The 27858-nt window shown below is 49.4% G+C and overlaps 1 protein-coding gene across 4 annotated transcripts; it reads right to left on the bottom strand.

Moving 5' to 3' along the window:
* Positions 1 to 7489: 7489 nt before the first annotated feature.
* On the bottom strand, positions 7490 to 22182 carry LOC144179051 (acetylcholinesterase-like). 4 transcript variants are annotated; one of them, XM_077707232.1, is made up of 5 exons: positions 22074 to 22175; positions 21969 to 22007; positions 14552 to 14693; positions 12473 to 13981; positions 7490 to 8091 (listed from the first exon to the last, which is right to left on the bottom strand). In XM_077707232.1, the coding sequence occupies exons 4-5, from the start codon at positions 13969 to 13971 to the stop codon at positions 7887 to 7889; spliced, it is 1704 nt and encodes a 567-aa protein (XP_077563358.1). In that variant the 5' UTR covers positions 13972 to 13981; positions 14552 to 14693; positions 21969 to 22007; positions 22074 to 22175; the 3' UTR covers positions 7490 to 7886. The 4 variants fall into 4 exon arrangements, with proteins under 4 accessions (XP_077563358.1, XP_077563356.1, XP_077563359.1 ...); XM_077707230.1 differs by having other exon boundaries at positions 21969 to 22182; XM_077707233.1 differs by lacking the exon at positions 14552 to 14693 and having other exon boundaries at positions 22074 to 22168.
* Positions 22183 to 27858: the final 5676 nt, after the last annotated feature.

Genomic DNA, 27858 nt, shown 5'->3' with positions numbered 1-27858 from the left:
CACAGGACCCTTGTCCTGTTTAAAACATCGCGGTTCAAGAAGAGCTTACGTAATAAAAGCAAAAACTTTCGCACGAAAAACGAATCATCCCCACCTTTCCGCTCACACCTACTTCAGCCATCGGCCGCCAGGCGATCAGGAATGGAGCGGCGATCTTTTCTGCCCGATTACTCATAATTTTCGAAATATTCTGCGATCTTGTTCTTATCTTGTTATCTTGGGAGGGAAAACTACCAAAATATAAAACATGGCTTCAGTATAATGGTTTCATAAGGTTCCCGAAGGGTTTAAAGCGTGTGTATTGCGGAGAAGCATCAATCATTGCGGGAAAAGCTCTTGTCGCTCCCGGAGCAGACCACGTGCTGATCACTCGGTGGGTGGCTTTGCCGCGTCGTTGTATAAGTCCGGATTCCAAAAACGTCGCATGTTTTAGGGGCGAAGCTCCCTAAGTCATGGGTCTGTCCATCCCTTGTGTCTCGTGGTACGTGACCGCCGCATGCTTTCGGAGATGTCGCAAAGTGGGCCGCGTTGCACGCGCAAGAACCGGCTGCAACCGGCAGCGCAAACTCGGCACCGGGAGCGCGAGCTTGTCTGTGTTCGCCAGCGGTGAATGTCGCAGCGTGTGAATGTCGCAGCGGTGAAGCTCTCGTGAGGTTTTCTAGAGTCAGCCTTGAGCCACTTGAGCGAGTTCAATACAGAGTGCGTGGATGGCGCTTGCTGTGGCCGTTTATTTTTAACAGGGTGCCTTACAGGAGAAAGAAGGGGTGCAAACCAGATCGATCTGCCCGTATACATTCCTCTTGCTTTGGTACAACTGGCCACGTGCAAAGTGAGAACTCCGGTTTTGAGTTTCAGTAAGGGTGGTTCAACGTTGCTAGTTGGGGTGGTTGGCCTCGGTCGCTTACGGGGCAAAATCAGAGCCAAGGAAGAGGGAAAGTACTTTCAAGTAGTTTTAAAACGTGCATATCCTGCTGCTAAGCGCGCGCTGTTGAAAAAGTGCTAAACTAAGCGAGACAATGAAATAGTCATGCAATATAGTTACGGTTATATCGCAGGTTGTGTTCAGTGGCATTTTTTTTTTTCATTTGAAATAAGAAAGCCGGACCAGCTAGGTCGTATCTACAGTGAAGGAAAATTCAGGGCGCTTCGCCAGCTTTTGAGCGAGTTATTAAATCGAGAGGCCGTACGCTCCTGGGGGGAAGTGAGGGCCCGGGTGAATCCTGACGGCCGGTCATCCGGGCCCAATATATCCCTCCGAGTGGGATGGGAAAATTGTGGGTGAGTATGTCGGCGTTCCAGCCAAATGTGAATGGGGTGAACCGACCTTGAGCTTCTGACAGCAAAGGTCGTCCTCACTGGTCAACCCTCCTGAGTGGATATGTTGTTAGGGCTACATTAAGCCTTAATGTTAGGCAACAGTGACGCTGAGCGTACAACGCAAGCGGCTTCAAAGCGGGAAAGCATGGGTGGCTTCGCAAAACAAGCTCATCAATTGTTTGTTTCTACATGCGCGAAATAGGCCGAGGAAGGAAACAATATGGACAACTTTCTGTGGCAATGGAGAGAATGATGGGGGGAGGAGGGTGTTAATTGCGCTGTGTTACTGCATCAAACTAATTCTTATTAAATTGGTTTCGGTTTCAGTTTCGCCGTGACAGATACGCATCTGCTACAGTTATTTCCTTCGCATGAGATGTCTGTCCCGAAGTATGTGCCGAAGCGGCATAGACAAGGCCGTTTTCAGTGTTTCCAAGCAAAGAAATTGATCGATAAACTGTTTAGTGAATACTATCTATACTAGTTATTGTAGCGCCACTGTATAGACCCTGCAGAAGTACTCAAAAAATAACTTAGCATTTAATGCTTTTCGGTTCCCCCCAAATAATTTCGCGCGGACACGGCAGAACAAAGAATGACACAGAATGAATACTGGTGCAGGCATGTAATTCTTCTCGTGGACGTAACATCATGTAGTTCTCAAGAAGTATATCTAATCACATCCTTGCAGCAAGCCCATTGTGGGAGTTCCCATCGTTTCTATTGTTTCGGCGGTTTCCATTGTTTCATATCTAAGCGGTCTTTATATCATTGCGGAACTCGGTAGATACGATATCGCTGACGTCAGTGTCTGGCAATTTCGACCAAACTGGAGAGCAGGGTGTCGGAATAAAATGAAAACCAGAACAGAAAAACCAAAAAGAACTATTTTTTTTTTGGCCGCAGCGAGAACGTAAATGGAACGTTATTATTTCGTTCGGGAGTTATGCCGATGAGAAATTGTTTCGGTTTTCGGTTTGAGTGGAAAGTTAAGAAAGTCGGAAGACCACAGTCATATTGTGCATGATGAAAAAAAAAGCTGATAAGAACAGCCCAAAACAGAATGAACGCCGGGTTAATGCGTCACGGCTGGCTTTGTTTCAATCCACCAGTCGTCGACTGCCCGAAAGAGGAACTAGCTGGATTTTCATGGCGCTATGTGCGTTCCTGGAACTCGCCTGTAGTATCGCTGGTCCCTTATCTCTTTTGGCAGGATTGAGGCCTGTTTCCAACTCTCTCCGTCTCTTTGATCGTATGCACGTAGCTCTCCGCGTGATGCAATGCCAGAGGGGCAACCTCCGAAGTGCCGCCCTTGCGTCGGCGTCGCTCGTGTTTCTAACCAGATAAAGCGGAGGGCAGAAAATTTCTGTGGCGACAGAAGGGCAACGCCGGATAAACACGGCCGCTCGTTTCCATGGAGCGCGAGCGGCGAAGATAACTGCTTACGATACGGCGCGACCACGCGGCGCGCAGAGCGTACGTGAGTTTGTCGGAGGACTCGAGTGTTCGCACCCAGCTCATCCCAATGGGGCCGGGACGCCCAAGAACAAATCCGGCTCGGATACATTTCAGCTACAACAGTGTATTAAATACGTCTACGTGCAAGATTCTAGGCTGCGGAAAAGTAGTTTCCGGAGACCATGGTGGAAACCTGGAGCGTCATTTGCGGGAGCGCCATCCGGAGATACACGCCGGGTTACCTGCCAAGAAAGCCGTGCCTACAAAGCGTGCTTCATCCGGCAGTGACGAAGACTGTCCTAAAAAGAAAACCAGGCAAGTGGACAGAGCAAGCAGGTCTCAGCCGACGTCGTCTAAGCGTGTTTTGCTTGAACTAACTGCGGGAAGCATTATGAAAAGCTGCGTCAAGCTCGTCATGAAGAACGTACTACCGTTCAAACTCTTCGATGACTCCGCATTCCGCGAGATTATTGACCCGGTGCTACGAGCACTTGGCGCCACAGACGCTATAACAGCGGGGACTGTTAAGAAGAGGGTTCAGGAAGAGGCCAAGCTCAAGCGAGAGGAAATATCTCGGTTGCTGTGCAAGCGGATGGTTTCTCTAAAAATTGACTTCTTGTCGCGAGATCGCCGGGCGCTGCTTGGCATTAATGTACAGTATGTGGAAAACGGAAGGCTAATTGTCCAGCTACTGTCCATGAAGAAACTGCCTAGAACATACACTTCTGAACACCTGACGTCGCGAGTGAGAAGAACGCTGTCTCGTTACGACATCAGCGTTAGCCAGGTGTATAGCGTCACAACTAATGACGACGCTGACATACTTAGAGACTTTTGTCTTCGAAGTGACGCTGAAGACGAAAACCAAGCCTCCGGTTCAGTCGAAGATGCCGAAGGAGGCGACCCTGCCTCTGAAGCTGACGGCTCTCCCTCTGTGTTAGAGGAACAGGAGGTTGCTCAGCTGCCGGGTGCGGTCAATGATTCGTTGTTAGCTGTCAGGTGTCCCGCTCACACGCTCCAACTGGCCGTAGGTGATGCTGTGAGAGAGTCGGATTCAAGCCCCATCATCGGAAGGTGCCACGCACTTGTATACGTACTCCGCAAGGGAGGGGCCATGGAAGAGATAAGGAAACGGGGCCTAGAGATACCTGTCAGTGACTACTCGTCAAACTGGACATCGACGTTCGATATGCTGACCGGGCTGATAAAGCTCAAGGACTTCACTGCGGACTTTCTGTCGAAGAAAGGTCACGTTGGCTGGACAGACAGCATGTGGGGAGAAGTAGAAATGCTTGCGAAAACCCTTCAGCCGGTACAAGAGGCCATGAAGACGCTTCGAACTGAACAGCTGACACTTGGGGACTTTTACGGCGCATGGTTGACGTGTTTGATCAAGACCAAGAAAATAGAATCGCCACTGGCAAAGGCCCTAGTTCAATCCATGGAAAACAAGCAGCGAGAACTCTGGGATACGAATATTTTTTGCGCGGCTTTATATATGGACCCTCGCTATCACTTTCTGCTCTCCGACGAGCATAAACGCCGAGCAATCACGCACCTGACAAACACGTGGGAACGAATTGCAGGCCTCGAGCAGAACCAGCAGGATAGCAGCGGCATTGAAGTGAGCGCAGTGGCCGGAGCTCAAGAGGAACCAGACAATGTTCTCGAAGTATATCTCGCGGAAGAAGCTGCGAAGGGTGAGCAGCATAGTTTTTCAGATCAGCTGGATAGGGAGGGTATTAAACGCTTACTAGAAAGGCAGTGTGAGATGAAACGCGTTTCAAACACCACGAATGTGCTGAAATTTTGGGAAGACCGTAAACGATGCCAGCCACAACTGTGCGCTTTAGCGGAAGTAGCCCTCGCCGTTCCAGCCACAGAGGACAGCGAGGAGCACGCGTTCTCAGCGCTGAAGTTTATTTCATCCCATAAGTGGTCTCACCGTTCATCGAGAACACTTGATGACCTGCTGCTTCTGAGGTCATGTTCAGCGCCTTGAGACGTGTCTCCATAGTTGTTGCAATTTCTTGTGCGCAGTTTTAGGGGCTACTCAGCAACCCCACTTTACAAAATAATAAAATTTGCTTTGTGTATTGATTTGTTCTTCTTCTTCAGCCTCCCTGCTGAAAGGCCCCATGTGGCATTCTTTCGCAGTGCTATACAGGCTTTCATAAGAGTACAAAGAATAAAAGTTTGTCCGAATCAGCCCTACGCATAAAAGATAACCATAATATTAATATAAAGGTTGGTGATTATGATTATCTTTATGGTAGCATATTTTTCGCTACCATAGGAAAAACAGTTCCGACGTCACTGGGAATACGTGATCTTAAAGCGAAGTAAATATTTCGAATGCCCCTGCTGCTGTAAATACAGGAGCTGCTACGGGTGAAGATATGGTTACAGCCTGTAGATTGTTTTTTGTCGGAACTATCCGGAAAAAAAAAAAAAATATGACGTTGTTCTGTTTAAAGTAATACATATAACCGGGCGAAGTTTTATCACTGTAGGTATCGCATATAACTATCAGTCGCAGTATAATTACAAAAAGTTGCCGATGGCATCAACCCTTGTGTTAATTTAAGCGTGGGCGCGAAAACGGTTGATCAATGCTTGTACTTCCCTGCAGCGCTAGTCGACATATGGTGAAATATTTTCGACTAATGTTTCCACATATGGCGGTGCGCCATTCCGAGCATCGTTGCTCGCTAATGAGCCCTGCGCCCCTGAGTAAAGCAGCCGCACATTTTCGAAGCTCGGCAGGGGCTCCCCCACTCCGCCGGCGCGACGCGCGCTGACGTCACGTGTCCCCACTTGCTTCCTCGCTCTACTATACTTCGTTCTGCACCCTTCGGCACTCCCCGTTTTTCATTTCTCTACTAAGCCATACCGTTCTGTTCATATTTACTACTACCGTTGTGTTCAACCTTGTATCACAGCAGAGCACTCGATAAATTAGCTTGCCTTTCACTACGGGTTCGTGTGTTCTACTCCCGTACCTACCCCCGTTTTTTTGGTGAGATGACGTAACGCATTGGCCAGCGGCAATTTTAGGGGAAGAGGGGCTCTGGTGGGACGGCGTCAGTTCTGGTCCCGACTGGCAGGCGCTGCTGTAGAACGACCATATCGGGAAAGCACCCCGGAATTACGGAACGATAAAGTAGTAACGCTAGCTTAGTAAAGCGTAACTAAAGGCCTAACGCCCCAACAATATCGGGAAAGCGCTGGCCAATGCGTTTACGTAAGTGCTTAGTTTCTGTTTGGCTTACCATTAGGTAGTCCTAGCATTAAGCCTTACGACAGGCCAAGCGGCGTCCAACTCATTCCCTATGTAGTAATCCCTCGTTAACTCAAACTTCGTAAAATCCGCTGAAAATTTTTAAAGCGAAATGTCAAAAATTTGGGGCCAGGTCACTGAAATAAGAGCTCGTGCTGGTAAAAAACTCACGCATCTCCACGAAGTGAATCCTGACGAGTGAGTCAAGCACTGGGGATCGTTCTTACCGTAAATCACCCGTGGCTTTGCCCACTCGCGCATGTAAATGAGTGACAACGCGTGTGTACAGTATATACAATTCAAATCCAATCCAATCCAATCCAAATCTATTCCCGGCCGCGGCGGCCGCTTTTCTGATGGAGGCGAAAAGCAAAAACGCCCGTGTGTACGAGATTTCGGCGCACGTTAAAGATCCCCAGGTGGTCAAAATTAATCCGGAGCCCTCCACTACGGCGCGCCTCATCGCCTGCGTTGCGTCGGCGCGTTAAACCCTACAATCAATCAATCAATCAATCAATCAATCAATCAATCAATCAATCAATCAATCAATCAATCAATCAATCAATCAATCAATCAATCAATCAATCAATCCAAATCCAATTCAATCCAATCTAATCAGATGCTCCTCGCGCATGCGCAACATTGTGTACACGGACGCCAAGGAACAAGCCACGGGCAAATCGAGGTCTTAAGGTGCTTCTCCCCTAAAAAAGCTCCAACGCACAGGGGAGCTTTCGTAATAAAAAACTTTCGCACGAAAAACGAATTTTCATTATTCCGGAAGAAGGAACGGCGTAATGCTCACCTGTTTCGTGTTCGCATCTTGTCCCAGATAAGCGTTCTCGAGCTGGTCAATGCATCCCTTCACTTGTTGGTCGCCGCTGCTACATTCTAACATGTTCCGAAGCAGGCGCAGCATTTCTGTCGTTTCTGCCGTTCTAGGCACTTCTGAACGTTCCTCTTCGTTCTCATGATCAGTTGCATCATCCGCAGCTCTCTAAACCATGTACGCGTCGGACAGCATTCTGGTAACGGGAACATCAGCCTCGTACCACGCAAATTTGCCGTACACGGTCGCGTACTGCGCGTAGAAGGAGCTAATCGTTAGAACGAAGACCTTAGGTGTTTGTAGCGGAATTTGCCTTGTGTGCTATCTCTCAACATTTCGAGATGAAAACACATGCGCTAATGGGAGGTACATTCACGGCGAAAAAAGATTTAGACTTAACTGATATTTCGAGTTATCTGAGTTCTAGTTAACAAGGAGATTAAAGCATGTCAATCTGCGGGTGCCTGTTAACGTCGCCAGTCACGAGTATAAACTTAAGCCTAATGCCAGGAAAAAACAAAGAAAGCATTGGCCAGTGAACCACTGCGGGTATTGGTCAACAGTCGTAACAAGCGTAAAGTAACACGGTAAAGCAGGTGCCACAAATAACACGTTTATTGTCAATTTTGAGGCTTACGCAGAGAATCGTATTAGGACAAAAACAGGTGTAGACTATGCAGAGACTGGCAAGCTTCTGTTCGAAGCTATAAAGGAAGAACCCAATGCCAACCACATTGCGACCAATTTACTCGAGACTTATCGAATTGCAGACGTTTTCTTGTGATGTCTTCAATAATGTCCATTGTTTACCTTAATTGGCGACAAATTTGTGTTAAGAAAGCACTTTCTTATTGTCTGCACTTAAGGAATACCGATTAGGTAAAGTGCGGCCATGAGATGGGTACGTCATGGCCACAACAACTTAATTTTAGTGCAGGTAACTCAGGCCACGTTTCACACGCAAATCAATTTTTGAAAACCTTGCTTGCTTCCCAGTTGTCATTATAATTCGTCTTCAAATTTTTTTTCTGAAGCGGAAGAGTAAAAGCCGCGATGTTTTCTCTCATAACGCAGGATTCTGTTCAGAAAGTCGCATGAAGCTTGCCGAAAATGAGTTCCTAAAACGGCAGGGCCGTCCGCAATGCGCAGGTATTGCTCGTCTTCGTTGAACTTTGGCCAGTTCGTGCCGTTGATGGCCTGTGGAACGCTGAAAGGTTGAGAAAGGCCAGTAAGTTCACCGCACTGCAGAACAACTTGAACGGGCATGTACGGGCATGTACGGAGAGAGAGAGAGAGAGAGAGAGAGAGAGAGAGAGAGAGAGAGAGAGAGAGAGAGAGAGAGAGAGAGAGAGAGAGAGAGAGAGAGAGAGAGAGAGAGAGAGAGAGAGAGAGAGAGAGAGAGAGAGAGAGAGAGAGGGGTTGCCTTCTGGTCCCCGATAGCATGACACGATATAGCGGGAAGGAAGAGAAGGAGTTCGGTGCTAAGCGGCCTAAGCTTGAGAGAATCCTATTTCCAATTTTAGCAGCCTTCTCCCTCCAGGGCAGTATTAGGCAGGTGTAAATATAAGGCAGGCTAAATAACATTGGTGGGTAACCTACGAATGGGGGTCAGCTACGGGTGGGTCACCAACCTGTATCTTGTCACCAACAAATTACTGGTGAACCACATGTGAGTGACGCGCTGATCACCCGTGCGTGAATGACCCATTCATCCCCACGCGTAACCTGTGTATTACAAATTGCTCGTGACCCACCGGTTGCCCACTAGTGACCCATTTGTTACTCAGTAGTAGGACACTGGTCGGTAACAGCCTAGGGAACTGTGGCCCGCAAATTACTAGTGGCGCACCGGTCACGCATTCGAGGACATACCCTTCCGTCATCAGTAGGTTATCCCTGGTGGTCACCAATTAGTGGCCAACTAATGGGCATTACTCTGTGGTCACCAGGCTGGAGGCCGGTGCATCGTACTGCGTATGGATGGTAATTGAAGAATTGCAGCTTACAAGCGGTTACGTGTAGTAAGGGATCACGGGACTCCACGTTGTGCAGTGTTCTGGAAAGCTTTCCTGTTTCAGGCCTACTCCCTGCGGCAAGGAACTTCCTAAGTTTGTATTGAAATAAGCAAACAAATATGTGCGCAGATATACCACCCCCCGTCCATCATGATTTCACATGCCGATCACTCTATACTTATGGGAGACAACCAAGACAAGGACGGATCGCCCCGCTGTTGTCTCATCGGCGCCGTTGTATATAGACCTACTTTATGATTGTTAGAAGGGCTCAAAATGTAGGTGTTGGCTTCCTGATGCGAACTATCGTGGCGGCGTCTTAATTGAAGCGCGTCGTCTGCTCTTGCGAGGACCATGTAGTCTTCTATGTTGCTATCTTTTTTTACATGTCCTACTTTTGTTATCGCGCAGTTGCGTCTCAGTTTTAATGAGCGTGCTACCATTTTAACTTTAGTCGGTGTCGACAGCAACGCCACCGCAGCTCTATACGTCTAGATATGAAGTTGGTCTATAAGTATTTGGAGAGCCTTTGAAGGGTGTTAAAGGGAAAGCATTTTTTTGTTTCTGTAGAATCATTTCCTGCTTTGATTTACACGGACTCGAATACAGTGAAAGCTCGTTAATTCGGAAAATCGCTTATTTCGACCTGAACGCGTAGTCCCTACAGTTATATACAGAATTATATATACAATTCTATACAATTATATACGGAAGTTTATGGAGCGCAACTCTTGTTAATTCGGCAAAATTTCAGGGCGCATCGGTATTTCGACCTAGCGTCGCAGCCTACCAGCTCGCCCAGCCGATGCGGTGAGGGCCAAAGAAAAAATGGCCGCGTATCTGCTCCTTTCGTTGCAAATGCCGTCAAAAGACGATAATCTTTATCGGCTTTTGCGAAGTAAATGCCTCCCTTCGCTTTCCCGCTCACCTCTCATGTTGTTCCTCTTGCGTCGCGCTCCTCCCAAGGTAAAGACGCCAAAGGTCTGCTTAAATCATTTTAAATTTCCCGCGTTCCACTGCTCCAAACCGGGTGTCTCGATGCGAACGCTGCCGTACGGCGAAGACGCGCGTTAATCGAGGCGCCCTACTTCAACGTTTATAGAACCGCGTTTCCCTACTCCACGTGCGTTGCAAGCAGAACATGGAACGTATCTAGTGGAACCTTGCGTAACTGTTGCCGATTGCTTTCTTAAAATGGCGCTAGAAGCTATAGTGGCGCGGGCGACAGCAGGCGACGGCGGAGTGAATTCTTTTTCTGCAGTTGATGAAGTATTTAATTGCGCAAAAGTCAAGCATGTTTGATTTTTTATAAAGGAACATTGCAAATATCACTTCTGCATTGATTTGTTGTCTCATATTTGCGTAATGTCTTGTTCTTCTTCAACAATGTTGACGAGTATGAACATTACACCGGACATAGACGGGTAGATTTAGCTGTGACTATATAAGACTATTGCGCAGGCATTGCTTTGCTTTGGCCGGGTGGCTGATTCGAGTCACAGACAGACAGACGGACAGACAGACAGACATACAGACAGACCAAAATTTCTGGGTTTAAGTAGCCCAAGAAAGACTATCGTGTTTAAAAAAAAGAGAGCAGTGCCAAAAGCAACGCTACAGTACTGCTGAAAAAAAAATGCCGCACAGGCCAACCGCATGGTCATCGGCATCATCCGAAACGGGTAGATGCATAGGCTAGGTGGCGCAAGCTGCCGCCCGATACGAAGGGTTCAGGTACTGCCATCCATCCACCCATCCATCCATCTACGAGGAAAGCGAGGTTGGTGGCGGCTGCAGCAGTCTAAGCCTGCGTGCTTTGCTGCCTTTGTCGCCTTTGTGCAGGCTTGTCGCAGATATCCCTATCTCCAGCAAGTCTCGTTTTGGCGTGTATCGTCGTTTTGCGAGAAAGAAATAATTGAGGACGTAATAGGCACCGACAACTACGAGCAGTGGGTGGAGCAGCTGACCAGCTCCGAGCTCTCGGACCAGCGCCGACTGGTGGAACGGGCCCGGACGGCCACCCAGCTCCAAGGCATCTTGGAATAAGGATGCCTCTCACTGGGTGGAGGCCCTAAGAACATCCTCCTGCTCATTACTAAAATAAATGTTTGTCTCTCTCTCTCTCGTCGGAAGATGTTCCAACCACAGAAACGCACGGTAAAAAAAGCCGCAAAAGCCTTGTCCGTGCTGGAGGACTTTCGTGAGCAAATTCCGCATGGTGCGTGTGCCACGGAGCATCTGGCAGGTATTTGAGCTATCGCCGCCGCTCAAATTCACCCGAAAAAACAGACAGAGATTACAAACTCTTTCGGCAAATAAAGGTACAGTCATGGACAATTCAAATGCGAACCGCGGAGCGCATGGCCGAAGATACCGGTGCCGTCACCTGGCTGCCGCCGTGGAAAACGCACGGACATGCGCAGTTGAGATGACGGGAGCGAGGCTGCGTGTCCCACTGCGATATGTTGCCCTCTCCTCGCTCGCATGCTTGCCTTGTCGCCATGCCGCCAGAGCGCTGAAAACAATTGTTAGCGATGCGGCGCGAGATAGTACCTGCGGCGACTGTGTGCTCGGCTCACACGAGCGCCTGCTCCCCGTGTGTGCCGGCGGCATTAACTTGATCAAATAACGATGGACACCTGGGGAACGCCCACACCATGCTCAGTAATGGCCGCTCCGCAGATTTCTACAAGCAGTGAGGTGCCTGCCAAAAAAAAAAAAGAAAACACGAAAAAAATCGGGCGGCCAAAATTGATGTGCAAGGGCAACTGGCCTATAGAATGGTTGGACCTGCATATCTTCTTAATTTTTGTGAATATTAGAATTCTGCCAGTGATTTTCCCAGCCCACACAATGCTTGCAGTTAATGCATATGATTGGAGACGAATTCTGGTGGTATATCTATTTGCTACAAGCACTGAATCTGCCAAGTGACTCAGCCATGACTCCGTCGCACAAAGGCGCATTCTTGTTGGCGGCCAGCTCAGTGTTCAATTCCCGAGCCACTGCACCACGAACGCAAAAAAATGCAGTGCCATCAGAAGTTAGTCGGCATGCATTTATTTTTGTCTCCATTTATGCGCGCTGGTTTTCTTCAAGAAAGCATGATGAGCTCAACAGTATGCCTTGCGAGAGCGTGCACGCGTTTCCCACGCAAGCACTGGCCGCAGCCGCAAGGAATGACGCTCCGCATTGCTCTCAACGCGTCCAACACCCTCAGCTGCAGCGGCGACAGTACTTGCAGTGCTTGCAGCGCTCTTGCGGCATGGCGACAAGGCAAGCATGCGAGCGAGGAGAGGGCAACACATAGCAGTGGGACACGCAGCCTCGCTCCGTTCATCTCAACTGCGCATGTCCGTGCGTTTTCCACGGCCGCTGCCAGGTGACGGCACCGGTATCTTCGGCCGTGCGCTCCGCGGTTCGAATTAGAATTGTTCATGACTGTACGTCATGCTAAGAAAAATTTCGCGTTTCGGTTGTTCATTCGATATTTCGACAACTCGATGATTCGACAATTTTTCGCGGTCCCATTAATGGCGAATTAACGAACGCTTATACGTGTTTTGCCCTTACCCTGTGCGGCTGAACGTCGAAATGACGTTTATGAACTTCTCAATTGCCTCGACGTCAGCGTCGGTCGGAATGATGTCCTCGCTTAGCGCAGACCCGAGGGTGAAGACGATGTCATCAGCGTGCGTAGGACGCATCCACTCTGGCCACCCGGCGAAGGAAAGTTTGTGCGAGAAGACGAAGGCGTGCACTGACGCGCGCTGACCAGAGGTCAGCCCCTTCGCAAATTCCAATGTGGGACACACAAACAGGAGGTCACCGATGAGGTCGGATGCTGCGTATGCCACCTCCTTTCCGTTATTGGATGTCACGCGGTCAAAGTAGTGCTCGACGATCCGACTGAGGTCGGCACTCGTCACGGCAGTCACAACGACTTTCATCAACATTTCCATCTGCTGCTTTGTGAGGAGGCTTAGCTCGCTCAGGATTTGGGCTTGGCTAAGCAAGTAATGAACGAAGAAGTCGCCCTCCGCTTCGCACACGCTCACTAGTACTTCCCGAGCGTTTAGTGTTACTCCCGCAAGCGCTTCCCCCGGTTCCCCTGTCAGAAATTCCTCGCCAGTCAGGGGCAAAAAACCGTCAAGGCCAGTGGGGTTAAAGCTCGCTGTCGCCTTCAAAATGTCCCGGAAGTCCTTGGAGCGCAGGCAGGCCACGACATCTTCCGTGTCGAGTCTCCGGGAACCATCCTCGCTTTTGTCGCAGTTGAAGTACGTCACAATGGCGTTCGCCTTGCGCGTCGCCTGCGTTTTGTTCATGATAAAGTGAGTGCCAAGGGGGCTCCCGCTTTGCATAAAGGCCCGGCGAAAAAGACCCTCACTCTTTGGCCAAACGAGGTGAATGGCGACAGAGATGGATCCTACGCTCTCACCCATGATTGTTACCTTGTCCGCATCGCCGCCGAAAGCGCGGGCGTTGTCCCTGACCCAGCGCAGGGCGAGCAGCTGGTCGTAGAGGCCCACGTTTCCCGGTGCCTCTTCCACGCCCATGTGCAGGAACCCCAAAGCGCCAAGACGGTAGGCAACAACCACTACAACGAGGTCACCCCGTACCGCCAGCTCTGAGGGATCAAAGATCTTCATAGATATTCCACCGTAGGTGAAAGCGCCTCCGTGAAAGTACACCACAACGGGCTTGAGGTCCGGGTCGCTGCGAGCTGGGGAGAACACGTTAAGAAACAGGCAGTCTTCTGACACTGCATCGGACGCGGTTATTTTAAAAAATGAGTTGAATTGTGCCGGGGTTTGTGGGCACAGGGGAGGTAACGCGGTCGCGTTTAGGACTCCTTCCCAGCGATTTTTCGGTATCGGTTTCTTGAAACGGAGATCGCCGATTGGTGGCTCAGCGAAGGGCACTCCCAAGAAGGCGTTCACGGAGCCCGTTGTCGTGGCACGAACGATGCCTTGGATGGCTCCGCTTGCTGTGGTTACGACTTTCCCAGAGGTCTCGGCCTTGTTAGCAGCCACACAAGTGGCAGCAATGACGAACGCTGAGGTGGTCCACATTGTCGGATGTCTGAAAAAGAAAAGCATGACGAAATGATTCAGCTCCCAGAGTATTGTTAAGGCGTCAGGATTCCGAGCGGACGCAAGAATTGCTTTACTCGTCCCTGGAAAATCCTTAATAATTCATGTTTCCCGAACGTAGACAGACAGTGAGGACTAGGAGGCGGGAGGGATACCTTTAATGATGGAGAGAAGTCAGCCTGGCCGCAAGCTTGGCTTGCTACTCCACATGAACATGAGAGGGGTGAAAATGAGGGAATGAAACGAACACACAAAGTCTCACACAAACACTAAAAAACGCACACAGGCACACAGAAACCGACAAACGCAGAAACACTCACACACAGCACACGCATAGCAGTAAAGTTAAAGCAAACTTTCACAGAGTTTCATTCCGGCCGGAGTCGCGAAAAAATGTCACCAAGGCCCTTGTACTCTGTGTATCCCCGGCAGTGGAGTGGCATGAACCGATGACGTTGTAAACGTTCAGTGGTGCATCGGCACGGAGTACCAAAGTTTTTTCAAGGTTTGCCGGTGTCATAGCGGGGACGCACACACAGTACATGTTCTATGTACTCACGAGCACAACAAGCGTGACAGTCAGGGGAGGCTTGTGCAGGTAGTGGCCGGTAGAAGCGACGCTGAGGCGAGTGCAGTGAACAACTGCTTCGTCGCGTTTTCCCAGGCCACACAGCATTCGGAAAATGCAGGCAGGATCCATTCTGTACAATGGGGGGCAATTTTGTGATCCGCCCTTCCATATTGAGCATTGTGAGTGCCGTGCCACAGAGTACGCAAGCGTCGCGGCATCACGTCGAGAGTAAGGAATCGGTATGGTAACGCTAGGTTGGTTGTGAGCCGCGCAAGCTGTTTCGTCGGCCACCGCATTCCTCTTTACCCCACAATGTCCAGGTGTTGGTAAAGCTGATGATTATTAATAAGCTCCATTGCTTTAGCGAAACGAGCTCTGGATGAATGAAACAATTGGGCTCGGGAGTAAAAAGAAATATATATTCGTTCCATCATGAGAGCCCGTATTCCGCATTGAGGTACTTTTTGACATTTATGATGTCCTTTTATATGTACTTTATTCAGTTGCTGTTTATATAACCATTTATGTTGGAAACAAGCGCCGGATGAAGGAAAAGAATGGGGCTCAGGAGTAAAAAGATATATATTTTCGTTCCATTAAGAGAGCCCTTTCTCGTGTTTTTAACCGTAGAGACATCACAATTACGCATACATTGTTTCTTCTTGACAGCGTCTCCGCTTCTGATATCATTCTTGGCACTGAGCGAACACTTATCGCTGAGCTTCATAAACCAAGATGTAAATGTTCAAGGCTAGGGCATATACGCTCACGCTTAATTATGCCGTTTTAGTAATGAGTGCCGTTTTAGTAATGAGAGTTGCGAGTGGAGCGGGCTAGCGCTGCCTGGTTATGCACGGTAGCAGACGACGCGCTTCGACCAGTCCTGCCTGCAGCGCCACGCACCGACTATCCTGGGCGTCGCCTAATAACGTGTTTTCTTACTCGAGCCGCATTCCTTCTCTCTATGACCTTGATTCTGAGGTTTCAAACTCCGACAGAATTACATTGCATAAGAAAGCTTCCTTGTGGTTGCCGCCGGAGCGTGGGGATGAATTGAAACAGCGGCATATGCATGTTCTGATGACACGCGCACTGAGAATGGTTAGAGAGATTGATTGGGTGAACTTGCTGGCTGGCTGAAGCTGCTTCATAAGACGTTGTTCAATACACCTCACTGGGTATGTGGTACTCTGTGACAATGTGCTAGTGATGAAACAGCGGCATGAAACAAGCGTCCCATACATACACCCGCTACGCGAATCTTCAAGGTGGAAAATATACGCTCACGCTAAAAAGTATTCAGGGGATTTGTGTTGAGTGTGTTAAGCGACGAAAGCTCCAGAGAATCAAGCAAGAAACTGAATCGTTATTGGCGTTGATATTCTCTAATAACTAAACAACAGGGTACCTATCTGTTTTCAATTATCTACAAGAGATTTATTAAGATTTCTAACCCGGCCCCACTGACCATATAAACAGAGACATGTTAATTAAGCTTCTGCAGTCTGACACTTGAATGGCTGCGTTGAAAGGTCCACTGGTAGAAATGGGTACTTGAATAAGCGGTGGCCATGAGATCCTGCGGGCCGTCATAAAGTGGCTAAAATATTTCCAACCAAGGAAAAGTTTGGTCAGCCAACACAACAGGAATATCTCACATCGCTCTGAAAGATACATTCTGAAAAAAATATCACGTTATGGCAGTTGGTTTCTAATAGATTCCGAGTGCGATGTTTTCTTCAGGCTGCCTTATTGATTACGTCTAACGAGAAGACGGCCGAACTCACTGCCGTGGTCAGTGCTTAGGGCGTTGCGAGATCACGCGCGATAATGACAGCTCATACCAATAACAAACGACAAGACATGGGCGTTAGTTTTCCTTCTCTTGCGCTATCTCCGGGAGAGGTCGAGTATCGGGATTGCGCGCTAGGCATTCAAGTCATGTATTATGTAGGGTTCTCCGTAATATCGTTTTCTGTTTTTTTGCTTCTGTGCTAGGTTTTCCGTGACATGCGAGTATACGTAGGGATTTTCCTCTTGCAAAAAATATGTACGAGCCACTGCCGTGTCTGTGACACCCCCTTTTACTTAGTTTTCCGTCTCCTGTCGCGCAGTTGTCACCAGGACTCCTATCAGGCGAATGGAGCGGCGCACTGATTGGCCGCCTTGATTTTGCTCTTGTTACGGCGCCTAGAAGATGGTAGTGTTCACTGCCCGCACCTTTCCCGTGCGGTGCAATGGAGACCTCGGGGATAAAGCTTGAACCCTGCCGTGGTCGTTTTGTTAACACCTTTTACGCGGTACTACTGTTCATAATGCGCAGACTTGTTTGAGTGCGCAAAAAAGCCGCGGAACTAAACAGAGCCACGCTCGTGAAGAATGGCCGGCGGCCAAGAAGGCAGGCCGCGGACTCATGGAAGAGTTTTTTATGCAGCGTTTGTGCTGTACACTCCGGAAGGCGTAGGTTAGCTTGCTGCCGCTTAGACGCAGCGAAAAATGAAGACACCATTAGCAAACCGTTTACAGAAATAGCTGAAGCCCTCGGCCGACTGACCCAAATACATATCGGCAACATCAGGCACGCCGTTCAGTTATGTGGGCTGGCTTACGACGACGAAGTGAAATGTGTTATTCGCGGAGTCCCCACAGGACTCACCAAAGAATAAATTCTCAAAAACATTTAACAACCCCAATTTGAAGTTTACCCCTACCAGCGACTGCGACAAGAGTCCACAACCGTTGTCCTGACATCCACAGGAGCAAATATTGCCTACGAAGCTGAATATCTCTGCTCACTATACGAGAAGACTTTCCGGGTCGTGTACAGTCGCTGCTACGTAGTGAGACACCGAATAAAAGCGTGCCCTCATCCAAACATCCCCGTTTTTCGCCAATGCGACATTCAGAGCCCCTCGACCGGCCATACCTGCGTTGCCAAGTGTAAACTTTGCGAGGGCCCCTTCTCGCGGGAACCACGCACTGCCCCAAATGCTTGATTACACCCTACATTCTCCAAAAAAGGGAGCACCAGAGACGCCAGGCGGAGGAACAGTGCTTGCGATGGGATCAGACCACCCAGCGTGGGCTATCTTGAGACCGGTCCTCTAGCCCGCAGCGGAGGCAGTCACTAAACCGGTCCTGAACACCGTCTCGGAGGGGCTGCAGTTCCAGCTCAAGATCAGCTTCCCAATCTAGGTCTGCGTCTCAGACCACACCACCCGAATCCATTGTTAAACAGGTAAGGTTGGCACGCTAAATGTTTCCCGCTGCTCTTGAAAGCCAAAACCACTTTCCCGCACTAATGCAGGATACGCAAACACCATGCACAGGAGGCAGTCAATTAAAGGCCCAACTAGCACAACAGCCCAAACTGATAGCGACACTGCAAGCCCGCTTGGAGGCCATTGAACTGGCGCGACCGCCGCAAGCGACAGCAGCAATGCAAAAACCACCTACCACCGACGTCAGCCCTACCCTTAGCCCTAAACACATTAATCTCGCCAAGGAGATTCAAGAAGCCATACGAAACATGTTAAAATTTCTTACGGGTCGCACGTCGTGCTTCAGGAAATCAGAGAAATTAAATAAGACATGCAAACACTCAGGCAAGACATGCAGGTACTCAAACAAGAAACACAAAACCACGCTACAAGGCTAGATATACTCGAGGCCGACATGGGCCAATGCGCAATTAACCACTCGATAAGGCACTAAACTCCATACTCAAGACCCCACATAAATATCAAGAGCACCACTAACAATCAGGATGTCCTCAAGCAATAGATCGGAAAACACTGCGACTATCACCCAATGGAACTGCCATGAAATCAAAGAAAAAGTCGGAGAGCTAGAGCAATTTATCGCCACACTCGGTCCCCAAACAGATATTGTAGCACTCAAATAAATTAACAGCAGGACATGCTTGCCTGTGTATGTTACGTACACCGATCCAACAGGCAAGGCAACAGCCACATTAGTCAGAAAGAACGTCGCGGCAACGCAGGACCTTACAAGCCAGAAAGGATGTGAACACACACTCATAGAAGTTCCATCTTCCTCCATCAGAAAGAAAGGAAACTTGTTCGTGCTCAAGACGTATTGCAGACCGTCTAGAAAGAAGCCCGGGATGCAGGACACGATTGAAAAGACACTCAGCCTAGCCAAATAAATGCCACCCAGCTCTTATCCTGCATGGCAGACTGAAACGCTCGCCATCAGATGTGGGGATACAAATTCAACTCCAAGATGGGAAAAGAAATAGTTAACGTTATTGATCAGAGACGACTTAGTTTGCTTAATGAGCCTCACGTGGCCACCAGTATTAGCACTAGAAGTCAGGCGATACTTGCCCGCATCCGTCGCTTCTGGAAGCCTCCAACAGGCAAGTCAGCCTCGGTTCTGATCACGAGATAAATACACTTACCGTAAATCAAAGACGTCACCTAGAAAGCCCATATGTTTCGCCGGAATTACCAATTGGGACAAGTTCCGGAGGACTCGAGCAAGTAGAGAAAAGACCGCGAGGTCGTCCTACGATGGTTGGGCCGCTAAAATTGTGAAGGATAGCAAAACCCACACCCAAACGATTGCTAGTACGTATTCAACACCCCACATGGATACGAGACTCCTCCACCTGTGGGAGGCCAGACGAAGCCTTGCAAGGTGATGGAAAAGACAAAGGCACAACAAAAACTCCGCAAAAAGATCGCTCAAATAAACAAAAAAGCGGCTGAATACGCCTTCCCCTTATGCAAAGAAAACTGGCTTCCACTTTGTGACGGCCTGCAGGGAACCTTATCCAACAGAAAAACTTGGCTTCTGCTCCGACATCTGATCGCCCCCTCAACCAGCAAGGTGGAAACCAGTAGCAATATGATCCGCACCATCAATTCATATCAAGAATACTCGAACCAACTCCTTAAAGGAGCCATGAAGAGAAAATGCAAGTTGGTTTTATTCGAAATATTTCGTGTTTTATAGTGCCCCCAGCGCTTGTCCGGATACAAACGGTGCTTTATTCACTGAGAAATTAAACAATTTAGGTTAAAATTTTGATTTTCCCGCTCAATCGTGCGTTTTCGTGCCAAGTGACATCACTGGAACCGACCGCTCTGCAGCCTAGAGTACCTTCATTCACGCATCCGCCGTACAGGGTAGAGACACGTATACGCTGGCGCCGCCATTTTCGGTTGCTCGCTCGCCGCCGAAGCAAGTCATTGTGTCAAAACCGCGCTAAAATTATCGCCGCAACGTGGTTTACTGAAGAAGTTTGAATCATATTGTCTGTTTCGCGTTGCTAGGTCTCGTGGGAAACGAAAAGAATAATGCGTTGAGCCCGTTGGCCCAATTGCGGTGGCACGGGGCCATTCAAAGGTTGTCTCCACCCTGTATAGCGGTGTTGGTTTGTTCCCGCGTTTCTTTACGTTCCGTAACCTAGATGGCGCCACCATACCGTGGCAAGCGTTTGGTTTGTTTTTGTTCGCATTTAAACCTGGCTTGTTTTTGTTCTGGGAGAAAATATTCGTTCCCTGAAACAATGCTCGCTCGACAAATGGGGTCACGTAAGACACCGTTGCTTGTGTCAATCGGCCAGTGTCGTCTGAGACAATCCCAAGCCACGTAGTGCTGTGCAGCTAAACCAAGCATGCTGTGCGCAGTACGAACAGCAGAACGCATCAGTACTTCTATGTTTGCATGTGCTTTCGTAACTTCCACTGTTTGTCCCATCATTCTTATTGCTTTGAAAAGAATGTGCCCTAAATTTAAGCGCAAATCGCTCGTTCGTCTAGTTTGTAAGTTCGACCTAATTTGCGTCTGCTTCTGCCAGCCTCCGCCAATCGCAGAGCTTAGCTCATGTGACGACATAGGTTCTGTTGCGGGAAATGAGCTGGTGGGTCGCATGACCATTCCCGTTTTTCCTAATTATGTAGCTTATTTGAGCGAAGTTTACGTTAAAAGTGGTGTCAGTATGATTCTAACGAGACAATCTTTTGAATGAACCAAACTTGTGTTTTCTCTTCATGGCTCCTTTAAGGACCTCAAAACCAAGTACCTCCAAACCGAAAAAATTCCCCCGCATTTCCCCGAGGGGGAGAATGTGAAAGTGCGAATGCACGGTTGTCGGCCCGCTTGCGGCGCTTGCGCTCGGCCCCCGCAGCCCACCGCCTCGCCGCCTTCTCTTCCATCTCTTCCATCGGGTTTGTAGTATCACGTGTACACCACGCAGTTATCAAGCCGCTATAACGCCGCTGAGTCGCCAACGCACGCCGCTGACGACGTAGTTTGAATGCGTTAAAGATACAAGGCGCGTTACTCACACTGATATCAGCGTGGCGTCCGTGGCTTAGTCGGTAGCGCGTCGCGCTGCGGCCGCAAAGTCCTCGGATCGAAACCTGGCGCCGGATGCTGTTTCTGTTTTAAATATAGAGGAGCACTGCGGACGCCGCCGCCGCCGGCGGTGGATGGTTTGGGGTAGCTTATAAAGTGATTCGCACTTAAAAAAGCTACCACCCACTACCTTACACAGGGCAGCCGAATGAAGGCCTCGACAAACAGTACCCAGTGTACGAATTCCGTGCTGTAATCGCCGAAAGCAAGAAAAACAGCGCTTCAGGACTCGACCACATCTCCTACAAACCATTAGCCAGCCTTTACGACGGGGCTTTCGAGACCCTGTTGGAGTCTTTTAACGTCGTTTGGACTAAAAGCAAGATCCCCCAGCAGTGGGAAACAGCAGTGATAAGATTTATTCCCAAGCCAAGAAAATACCCGAAAATTGATAATTTGCGTGTGGGCTCGACAAATCACCTCGACGATCACCTTTCCCTCACCGTGTGTGGGAAAGGTGATGGAAAGGGTTGTGCTCAACCATATGCAGCAATACCTGAATGAAACCCAGCAAATGCCAGACACCATGTTTCGATTTCGAAAGCATCTCGCCACCCAGAACAAGCTGATTCAGCTAAAAGAAGAAATCCTCTCCCCCGCCACTCGACACTCCCCGCGAGCAATACTAGCGCTGGACCTCAAAGGGGCTTTTAACAACGCGTCGCACGAGGTATTTATATGAAACCTTAAGAACGCAGGATGTGGGGAGAGAACATGTAACTGCATTGTAGATTTTCTTTCAGACCGCACTGCCACACTCAAAATTGGGGATATCACCTCAAATCCCATCACTCTCGGAAGCGGAGGTGCACCACAAGACTCAGTCCTCTCCCCGCTCCTATTGAACATCGCACTCCTGGGTCTACCGTGAAGGCGGCGTTATTCCAAATTTGAACCATGCGCTCTACGCGGACGATATAACAATTTGGACTGGCCCTGACGAGACTTCAAGACTGCCTGCAACAAGCAGCAGGCTTTCCAAATCAATACGCAAAGGAAAGCGGACTGGAGTGCTCACCACGTAAGTCAGAACTCTTGGTGGTCTGCTGTCGTCACACTAAAAATGACAAGGACAGCATCGAAATGAATTTAGAGGGGCACACAATTAAGCCGTGCAGCTCACTCAGGGTACTTGGGCCTTTCGTGCAAGCTGATGCAAAATGCGACATAATGCTTCAGCGCCTCGCCAGAACGACCGAGCCCGTTGTTCGTATGGTTCTGCCGAGTCAGAAATAAACACCGGGGCAGGAAAGAGACGATACCATTTGTCTTATCTAGGCCTTTGTTCTCTCGAGGCTGGCAGACGCAGCGACCTACTTGATACTAACCGAGACAGATACGGACAAACTGTACACCCTTATCCGTAAAGCCACGAAGCCTCAAGATCCCCATGAGGGCGTCAATTGATAGGGTCCTCCGCATAGGCCTGCACAATACGGTGGACGAGCGCATAGAGGGCAACCTCTCCAGTCAGAGAGAATGGCTTGCAATGAGAAAAACCAATCAAAAGCTTGAACCAAATCAACAGGAGCTTCCCAGACGTTAAGCCTACCAAGGGGCTTCCTGAGTGGTGGCGGCACCATATCATATGCCACCCATTGCCGAAGCACATGCACCCGGTCCACCACTTCGTTCGGCGAGAAGCTAGAGCCAAAGCCTTAAAGGGGCCACGAAGACAAAACACAAGTTTGGTTTATCCAAAAGAGTGCCTCGTTAGAATCACACTGACACCACTTTTGAAATAAACTTTGCTCAAATAAGCTATATAGTTAGGAAAAAAGGTATGGCCATGCGATCCTCTAGTTCATTTCCCGCAGCAGAACCTATGATATCATATCAGCCAGCTCTGCGATTGGCGGAGGCCGGAAAAAGCAAACGCAAATTAGGCAGAACTTATAAGCTTGTCGAACGAGCTATTTGAGCTTAAATTTAGGGAATATTCTTTTTATATCAGTAAGAATGGTGGGACAAGCAGTGGAAGTTACGAAAACACACACAAACATTTAAGCACCAATGCGTACTGCTGGTGGTACTGCGCGCACCATGCTTCGTTTAGATGCACAGCACTGCGGGGCTTTGGTGTTGTCTCAGACGACAGTGGCCGATTGACGCAAGCGATGGTGTCTTACGTGACCATATTTGTCGAGCCAGCAGCATGTTTCACGAAACTATTTTCTCCATGAACAAAAACAAGCAGGTTTAAATACGGTCACAAACAAACCAAAGGCAGAAAACGGCTTGCCGCGGTGTGGTCGCGCCATGTAAGTTGACTAACAGTAAGCATGTATCCGCTCCACACGAAGTTTAGCTGAAATACCTGTTTTTATTATGTCATTGCAAACGACATTCAAACACACGTTTTGGCAAGAGAATCAAAATTTTAGCTTAAATTGATTAATTTCGCAGTGAATGAAGCATCGTTTGCTTCCGGGCAAGCGCTGGGGGCACTTTAGAACACGAAATCTTTCGAATAAAACAAACTTGTATTTTCTCTTCATGGTCACTTTAAACAGGACATACGGCACCCTCCCGAAAACGGTCTAGACGGATGCAGCCGCAATACGTGGTAGAAGAGCAAAGACCGTGGTAGTCACCAAAAAGATAGAGCTCCTTGTCAGTGCCACCCTAATAACTGCAGCGACCAAAAAAGCGGAGGAGCTAGCTGGGGCTCTGGACTTCACGCAGACAAAAGAAATTACACAAGCGTAATCGACGGACTTTCCCGCTACCTCACCGAAACCTCACGAAGTCCCAAGAAACAACGGTCGGACTTCTAGAAACACCCCGCATCCAATTAGGCTACGCCGGATATCCGCCCCCCCCCCCCCCCAAATATCCAGAAGAATGCAAATACTGCCAACAACCAGCTACACTAAGACATATTGTCTTAACGCGTAGGAAAAACAAGCCCCTAACACCCCTTCTCTGCACCCCAAACGCACAAGAGCAGTGGGAAACACTGCTGTCCAGCCGCTGCCTCTCGGACCAGCGCCTGCTCACCGAGAAAGCAGCCAGTGCTGAGGAAACGCATGGATCCTCGTGAAGATGGAGCACTCTTGAAATACCATTAATGCTCTCGCAATAAACGTTAACTCTCTCTCTCTCTCTCTCCGTCACCCTCCATGGTAGGAATTCCAAGTCTGCTTCCAACGGAGCACGTGGCTTAACTGAGTGCGTTTCTTTGTGCGTAAACGGATTAAATGAAGTGGAACTCTGTATAGGATGAGCACTATGTCGGTGACTGCAAAAATTATGCCATGTGCTCCTGGATTTAAAAAAAAATAGAGACGAGTTTTAAGAATGAAAAATTGGCCCCGTGTATGCTCAGTTTGTTGCAAGTGTAGACGAAAGACGACAGTTGTGTGACGCCCCTGCGAGTAAATGCCTCCCTCCTCTTTCCCGCCCACCTCTCATGCCCTTCCTCTCCCGTCTCGCTTCTTCGAAGATAAACGCGCTAGAAGTTTGCTCAAGTCAATTTACATTTGCCGCGTTCCCCTTCTCCACGACGGGTGCCTCGATGCCAGCGCTGCCGTACAGCGGAAATGCGCGTGAATCGAAGCACCTTCCTCCACGTGCGTTCCAAACAGAACGTGAAAACTATCCAGTGGAACCTTAGGTTACTGTTGCCGTTTGATTTCTTAAAATTGCGCTAGGGAAACAGTGGACGACCACTTTGGTATTTTGCTTAACGAAGTTTTCATTAAATCAACTATCTGTGTATTTTCAATAAAGGAACACTGCGAATATCACATATGTATATTGATGTCTTGCCACAGATATTCGTTATATTTTGTTTTGGATCAACAATACTGAGAATTACGAGCATTGCCACCGGATTTGGACGTTTAGATTTGGCTTTGGATTTATAAACCTATTGTGAAGCATATGCCTTAACTTTGGCCGGGCGGCGGGATCCATGGACAGAGAGGCAGACCGAAATTTCCGCGTTCAAATAGCTCAAGAAAAACTATCGTCTTTAATACGCAATTTTCTGTGGTATTTTTCAGCTTGTTATGCCGAGATTTAACTTTATGTTGCTGCGTTTTGGCGGCATGAAGGCTCCGCATTAACGCGACGAATTACAGCATTAACAAAATCGCACCATTCAAAATAATGAAATTGAAATGAAAACAACTGCCAGCGTTATAGCCGGATCCTACCTGGCCCAAACGGTAAGTTACGGTAAGTCATCTTACAGCGGTAAGATGACACGATTGGGTATTGCGTAAGTGTTGAATGCGAACCTACCTCAGTCGTCGCGGACAGGGGTGGTCGAGCCTTGATCGAGAGAGGAACGGCAACCGTTTCTGTTTACCCGTCGACGCGATGGAGATGGGGAAAAACATCCAGGCACCAAAAAAAAACTCCGAACAGTACCACCCTTCAAGGTTTCAAGGTGGGGCGTCGTCCACAGCCGCTGCGCTTAACAGGTTACAACGCAGAAATCGTGTGAAAAACGTGTGGGCCTCTCTCTACGGCATGCCAAGGAATGAGGCACACTGCGGTTGTGTACAAGATAACTCTTTACTCTCAGCGTCCACCTCGTTGCCGCCCGTCCGGGCATACCCACACACACACACTGTGATGAGCTCCAGGGAGAAAACAGGCGCAGAAAAGAAAACAGCGGAAGGAGAGGAGGCCAATCACCCGCTAATGGGTATGCGATTCGAGGAAAGAAAAGAGCTTGGAAGAAGAGGAAGATGAGCGACCGGGCTCTTGGGCGGACGAGCGTTCGGGGTGCGCCTGCATCAGCTGCGAAGACACCCATCGACGGCGCCCGTGTTACCGCGCCGGGAGGTCGCCAGTGACCGCCGCATAACGGGGGCCGTGCCGCAACGCCGGTCGCTCGTGCCCGCCACCACACCAGGCGCCCGTGCATTGCGCCGGGGTGTCTGGTCATCAACCCTCAGGCGGGGCCGCCATCGGTTCGAGAGGACCACCCGTCGGGGCCGCCGCCCTTGCCTGCCTCTCTTGGGCCTCCGGGCGAGAGGTCCGTGCTACCGCGCCGGGCCGCCTCATGTTCCTGCTGGGCTGCGCCACCGGGTCGGGCCACGTGTGGTTCGAGTGACGTGGGGCCAGCCAAACGGAACCAGCACGTCTGCGACCCTCGGCTAGTGTGACTGCGACAATCCATGTGAGCCCAGTCCAGATTGCACGCGTCTGTTGGGCGTTCGCTACCCTCGCTGAACTGGGACTTGCGCAGGACTGTTAGAAGGTGCAGGACTGAATCCCGCTTGTTGTTTTTCTCCTTTTTCATTTGCGTTGGCCGCGTGTGTAACGTTTTGGTTTCTTCCCGTTTTGACCCATGACCCATTTGAGCTGTTTTCGCCGCATAGTACATCGCTCCTACGTTTCCCCTTCGTGTTGTGGCCTCTGTCGTCATTGACTCCGTGTGCACGTCTCGTGGTTCCCACCACCGAACCCTGAGTTCATCACACACACACACACACACACCAAAACTCAGTGTCGTCCAGAACCCGAGTCCCGCGCGCGCGCCTCCGCACAGAATCACCCCCCACCGCTGTCCGTGTCCACCAGCGCCATCCCTCGGGCGCCGACGTCTCCAAGTCCCGCGGCCTGTTGGCCGCACGGCAGGCGAGGAGGGTGAGGGGCTCCGAGCAACACCCTCCAGTCCAGAAGGTATCGTGCCAAGGCGCTTCGCACAAACGTCAGGGGTGAAAGTGTTAGCGGTAAAATGACGCAAGCAAAAAAAAAAAAAAAAAAAGAAAAAAGAAAAGAAGGGGGGGGGGATGCGAACTAGAGGCCGTTACCCCTACGGAATTATAAGGGAGGAAGGTGTGAGGGCCGTGAAATCGAACGCACACCCTGAAGACGCCACCAAGAAGCATTTGCCGCGATTACTGTTGACAGGCGCACGTTCACCTCGGGGAGCTATGTGCGTCCTTGGCGTGACGACGTACGTGGCTTTCATAGGATAGTCGCACTCGGCCATGTCACAGTTCGCCTACATGCAATGTATGCTTGGAATGAGCAATGCAGACGGAAAGCTCAGTGCTAGGAGACAGGATATCTAACTATGAATTGAACTACAGCGATGCATAATCGTACGGCGCAGTTCGCCTGATGCGTCCATGGACCCGTGCGCTTGTACCCAGGATAAAGATATTGTCCTTAAAACTACCCCGATAGTCCCATGTGTGCCTGCTGAGGTATAGCTGTAGGCCTTCCAAGTTTTATTAAGTCAACTAAGTTAAAAGAATGCCAAATCGCAAATTGGAAACAATCGTGTTTTGTTGCCTGCACTTCTTGTCACTACGCCCTGTCAATGTACTTGCACCACCATTCCGAGCAGTAATACCACGACCACATGTATTTTAATATCTTCGCTGCCTAATCATGCAAGCACGATTGGGTATCAGTCATTTTTTATTTGCCTAAAGGAGTAAACGCGGGCACGTGTGCAGGACAGACAAGGCGGAGAACGCTTAGAACTCACGGCAGACCTGGCAGCGTACAGGCATACAGGCGCTGTTTGAAAATGGCCGCGCCCGATAGAGTGTTTTCGCCGCAGAACTTCGAGCTCCTTGCGAGGGACATTTCGCCCCTTTTGGACGGACCCGCCACGGTGGCTCAGCGGCTATGGCGCTGTGCTGCTGAGCCAAGGGATGTGGGTTCGATCCCCGGCGCAGTGGCTGATTTCCTGATGGAGGCGACAAGCGAAGACGCCCGTATGTCGAGATTCTGGCGCTTGTTAAGGATCGCCAGGTGATCTAAATTTATCCGGAGCCCTCCACTACGGTGCCTTTCATACTCCAGGTGTAGCTTCGGCACGTTAGGCCCTACAATCAATCAATCAATCAATCAATCAATCAATCAATCAATCAATCAATCAATCAATCAATCAATCAATCAATCAATCAATCAATCAATCAATCAATCAATCAATC

This window comes from Haemaphysalis longicornis, unplaced genomic scaffold (assembly GCF_048455015.1).
Source record: "Haemaphysalis longicornis isolate Haplotype H1 unplaced genomic scaffold, Haemaphysalis longicornis Haplotype H1 scaffold_4, whole genome shotgun sequence".
NCBI lineage: Eukaryota > Metazoa > Arthropoda > Arachnida > Ixodida > Ixodidae > Haemaphysalis > Haemaphysalis longicornis.
This window is presented reverse-complemented; position numbering and strand designations above follow the sequence as displayed.

What these genes read in the sequence shown, in the direction of transcription:
- LOC144179051 (XM_077707230.1), bottom strand. Translation starts at nt 13,971, where the DNA reads ATGTGGACCACCTCAGCGTTCGTCATTGCTGCCACTTGTGTGGCTGCT. An exon ending in TCGACGTTCAGCCGCACAGG is followed by an intron (nt 8,092 to 12,472) that starts GTAAGGGCAAAA and finishes TCAACCTTTCAG; the next exon opens with CGTTCCACAGGCCATCAACG.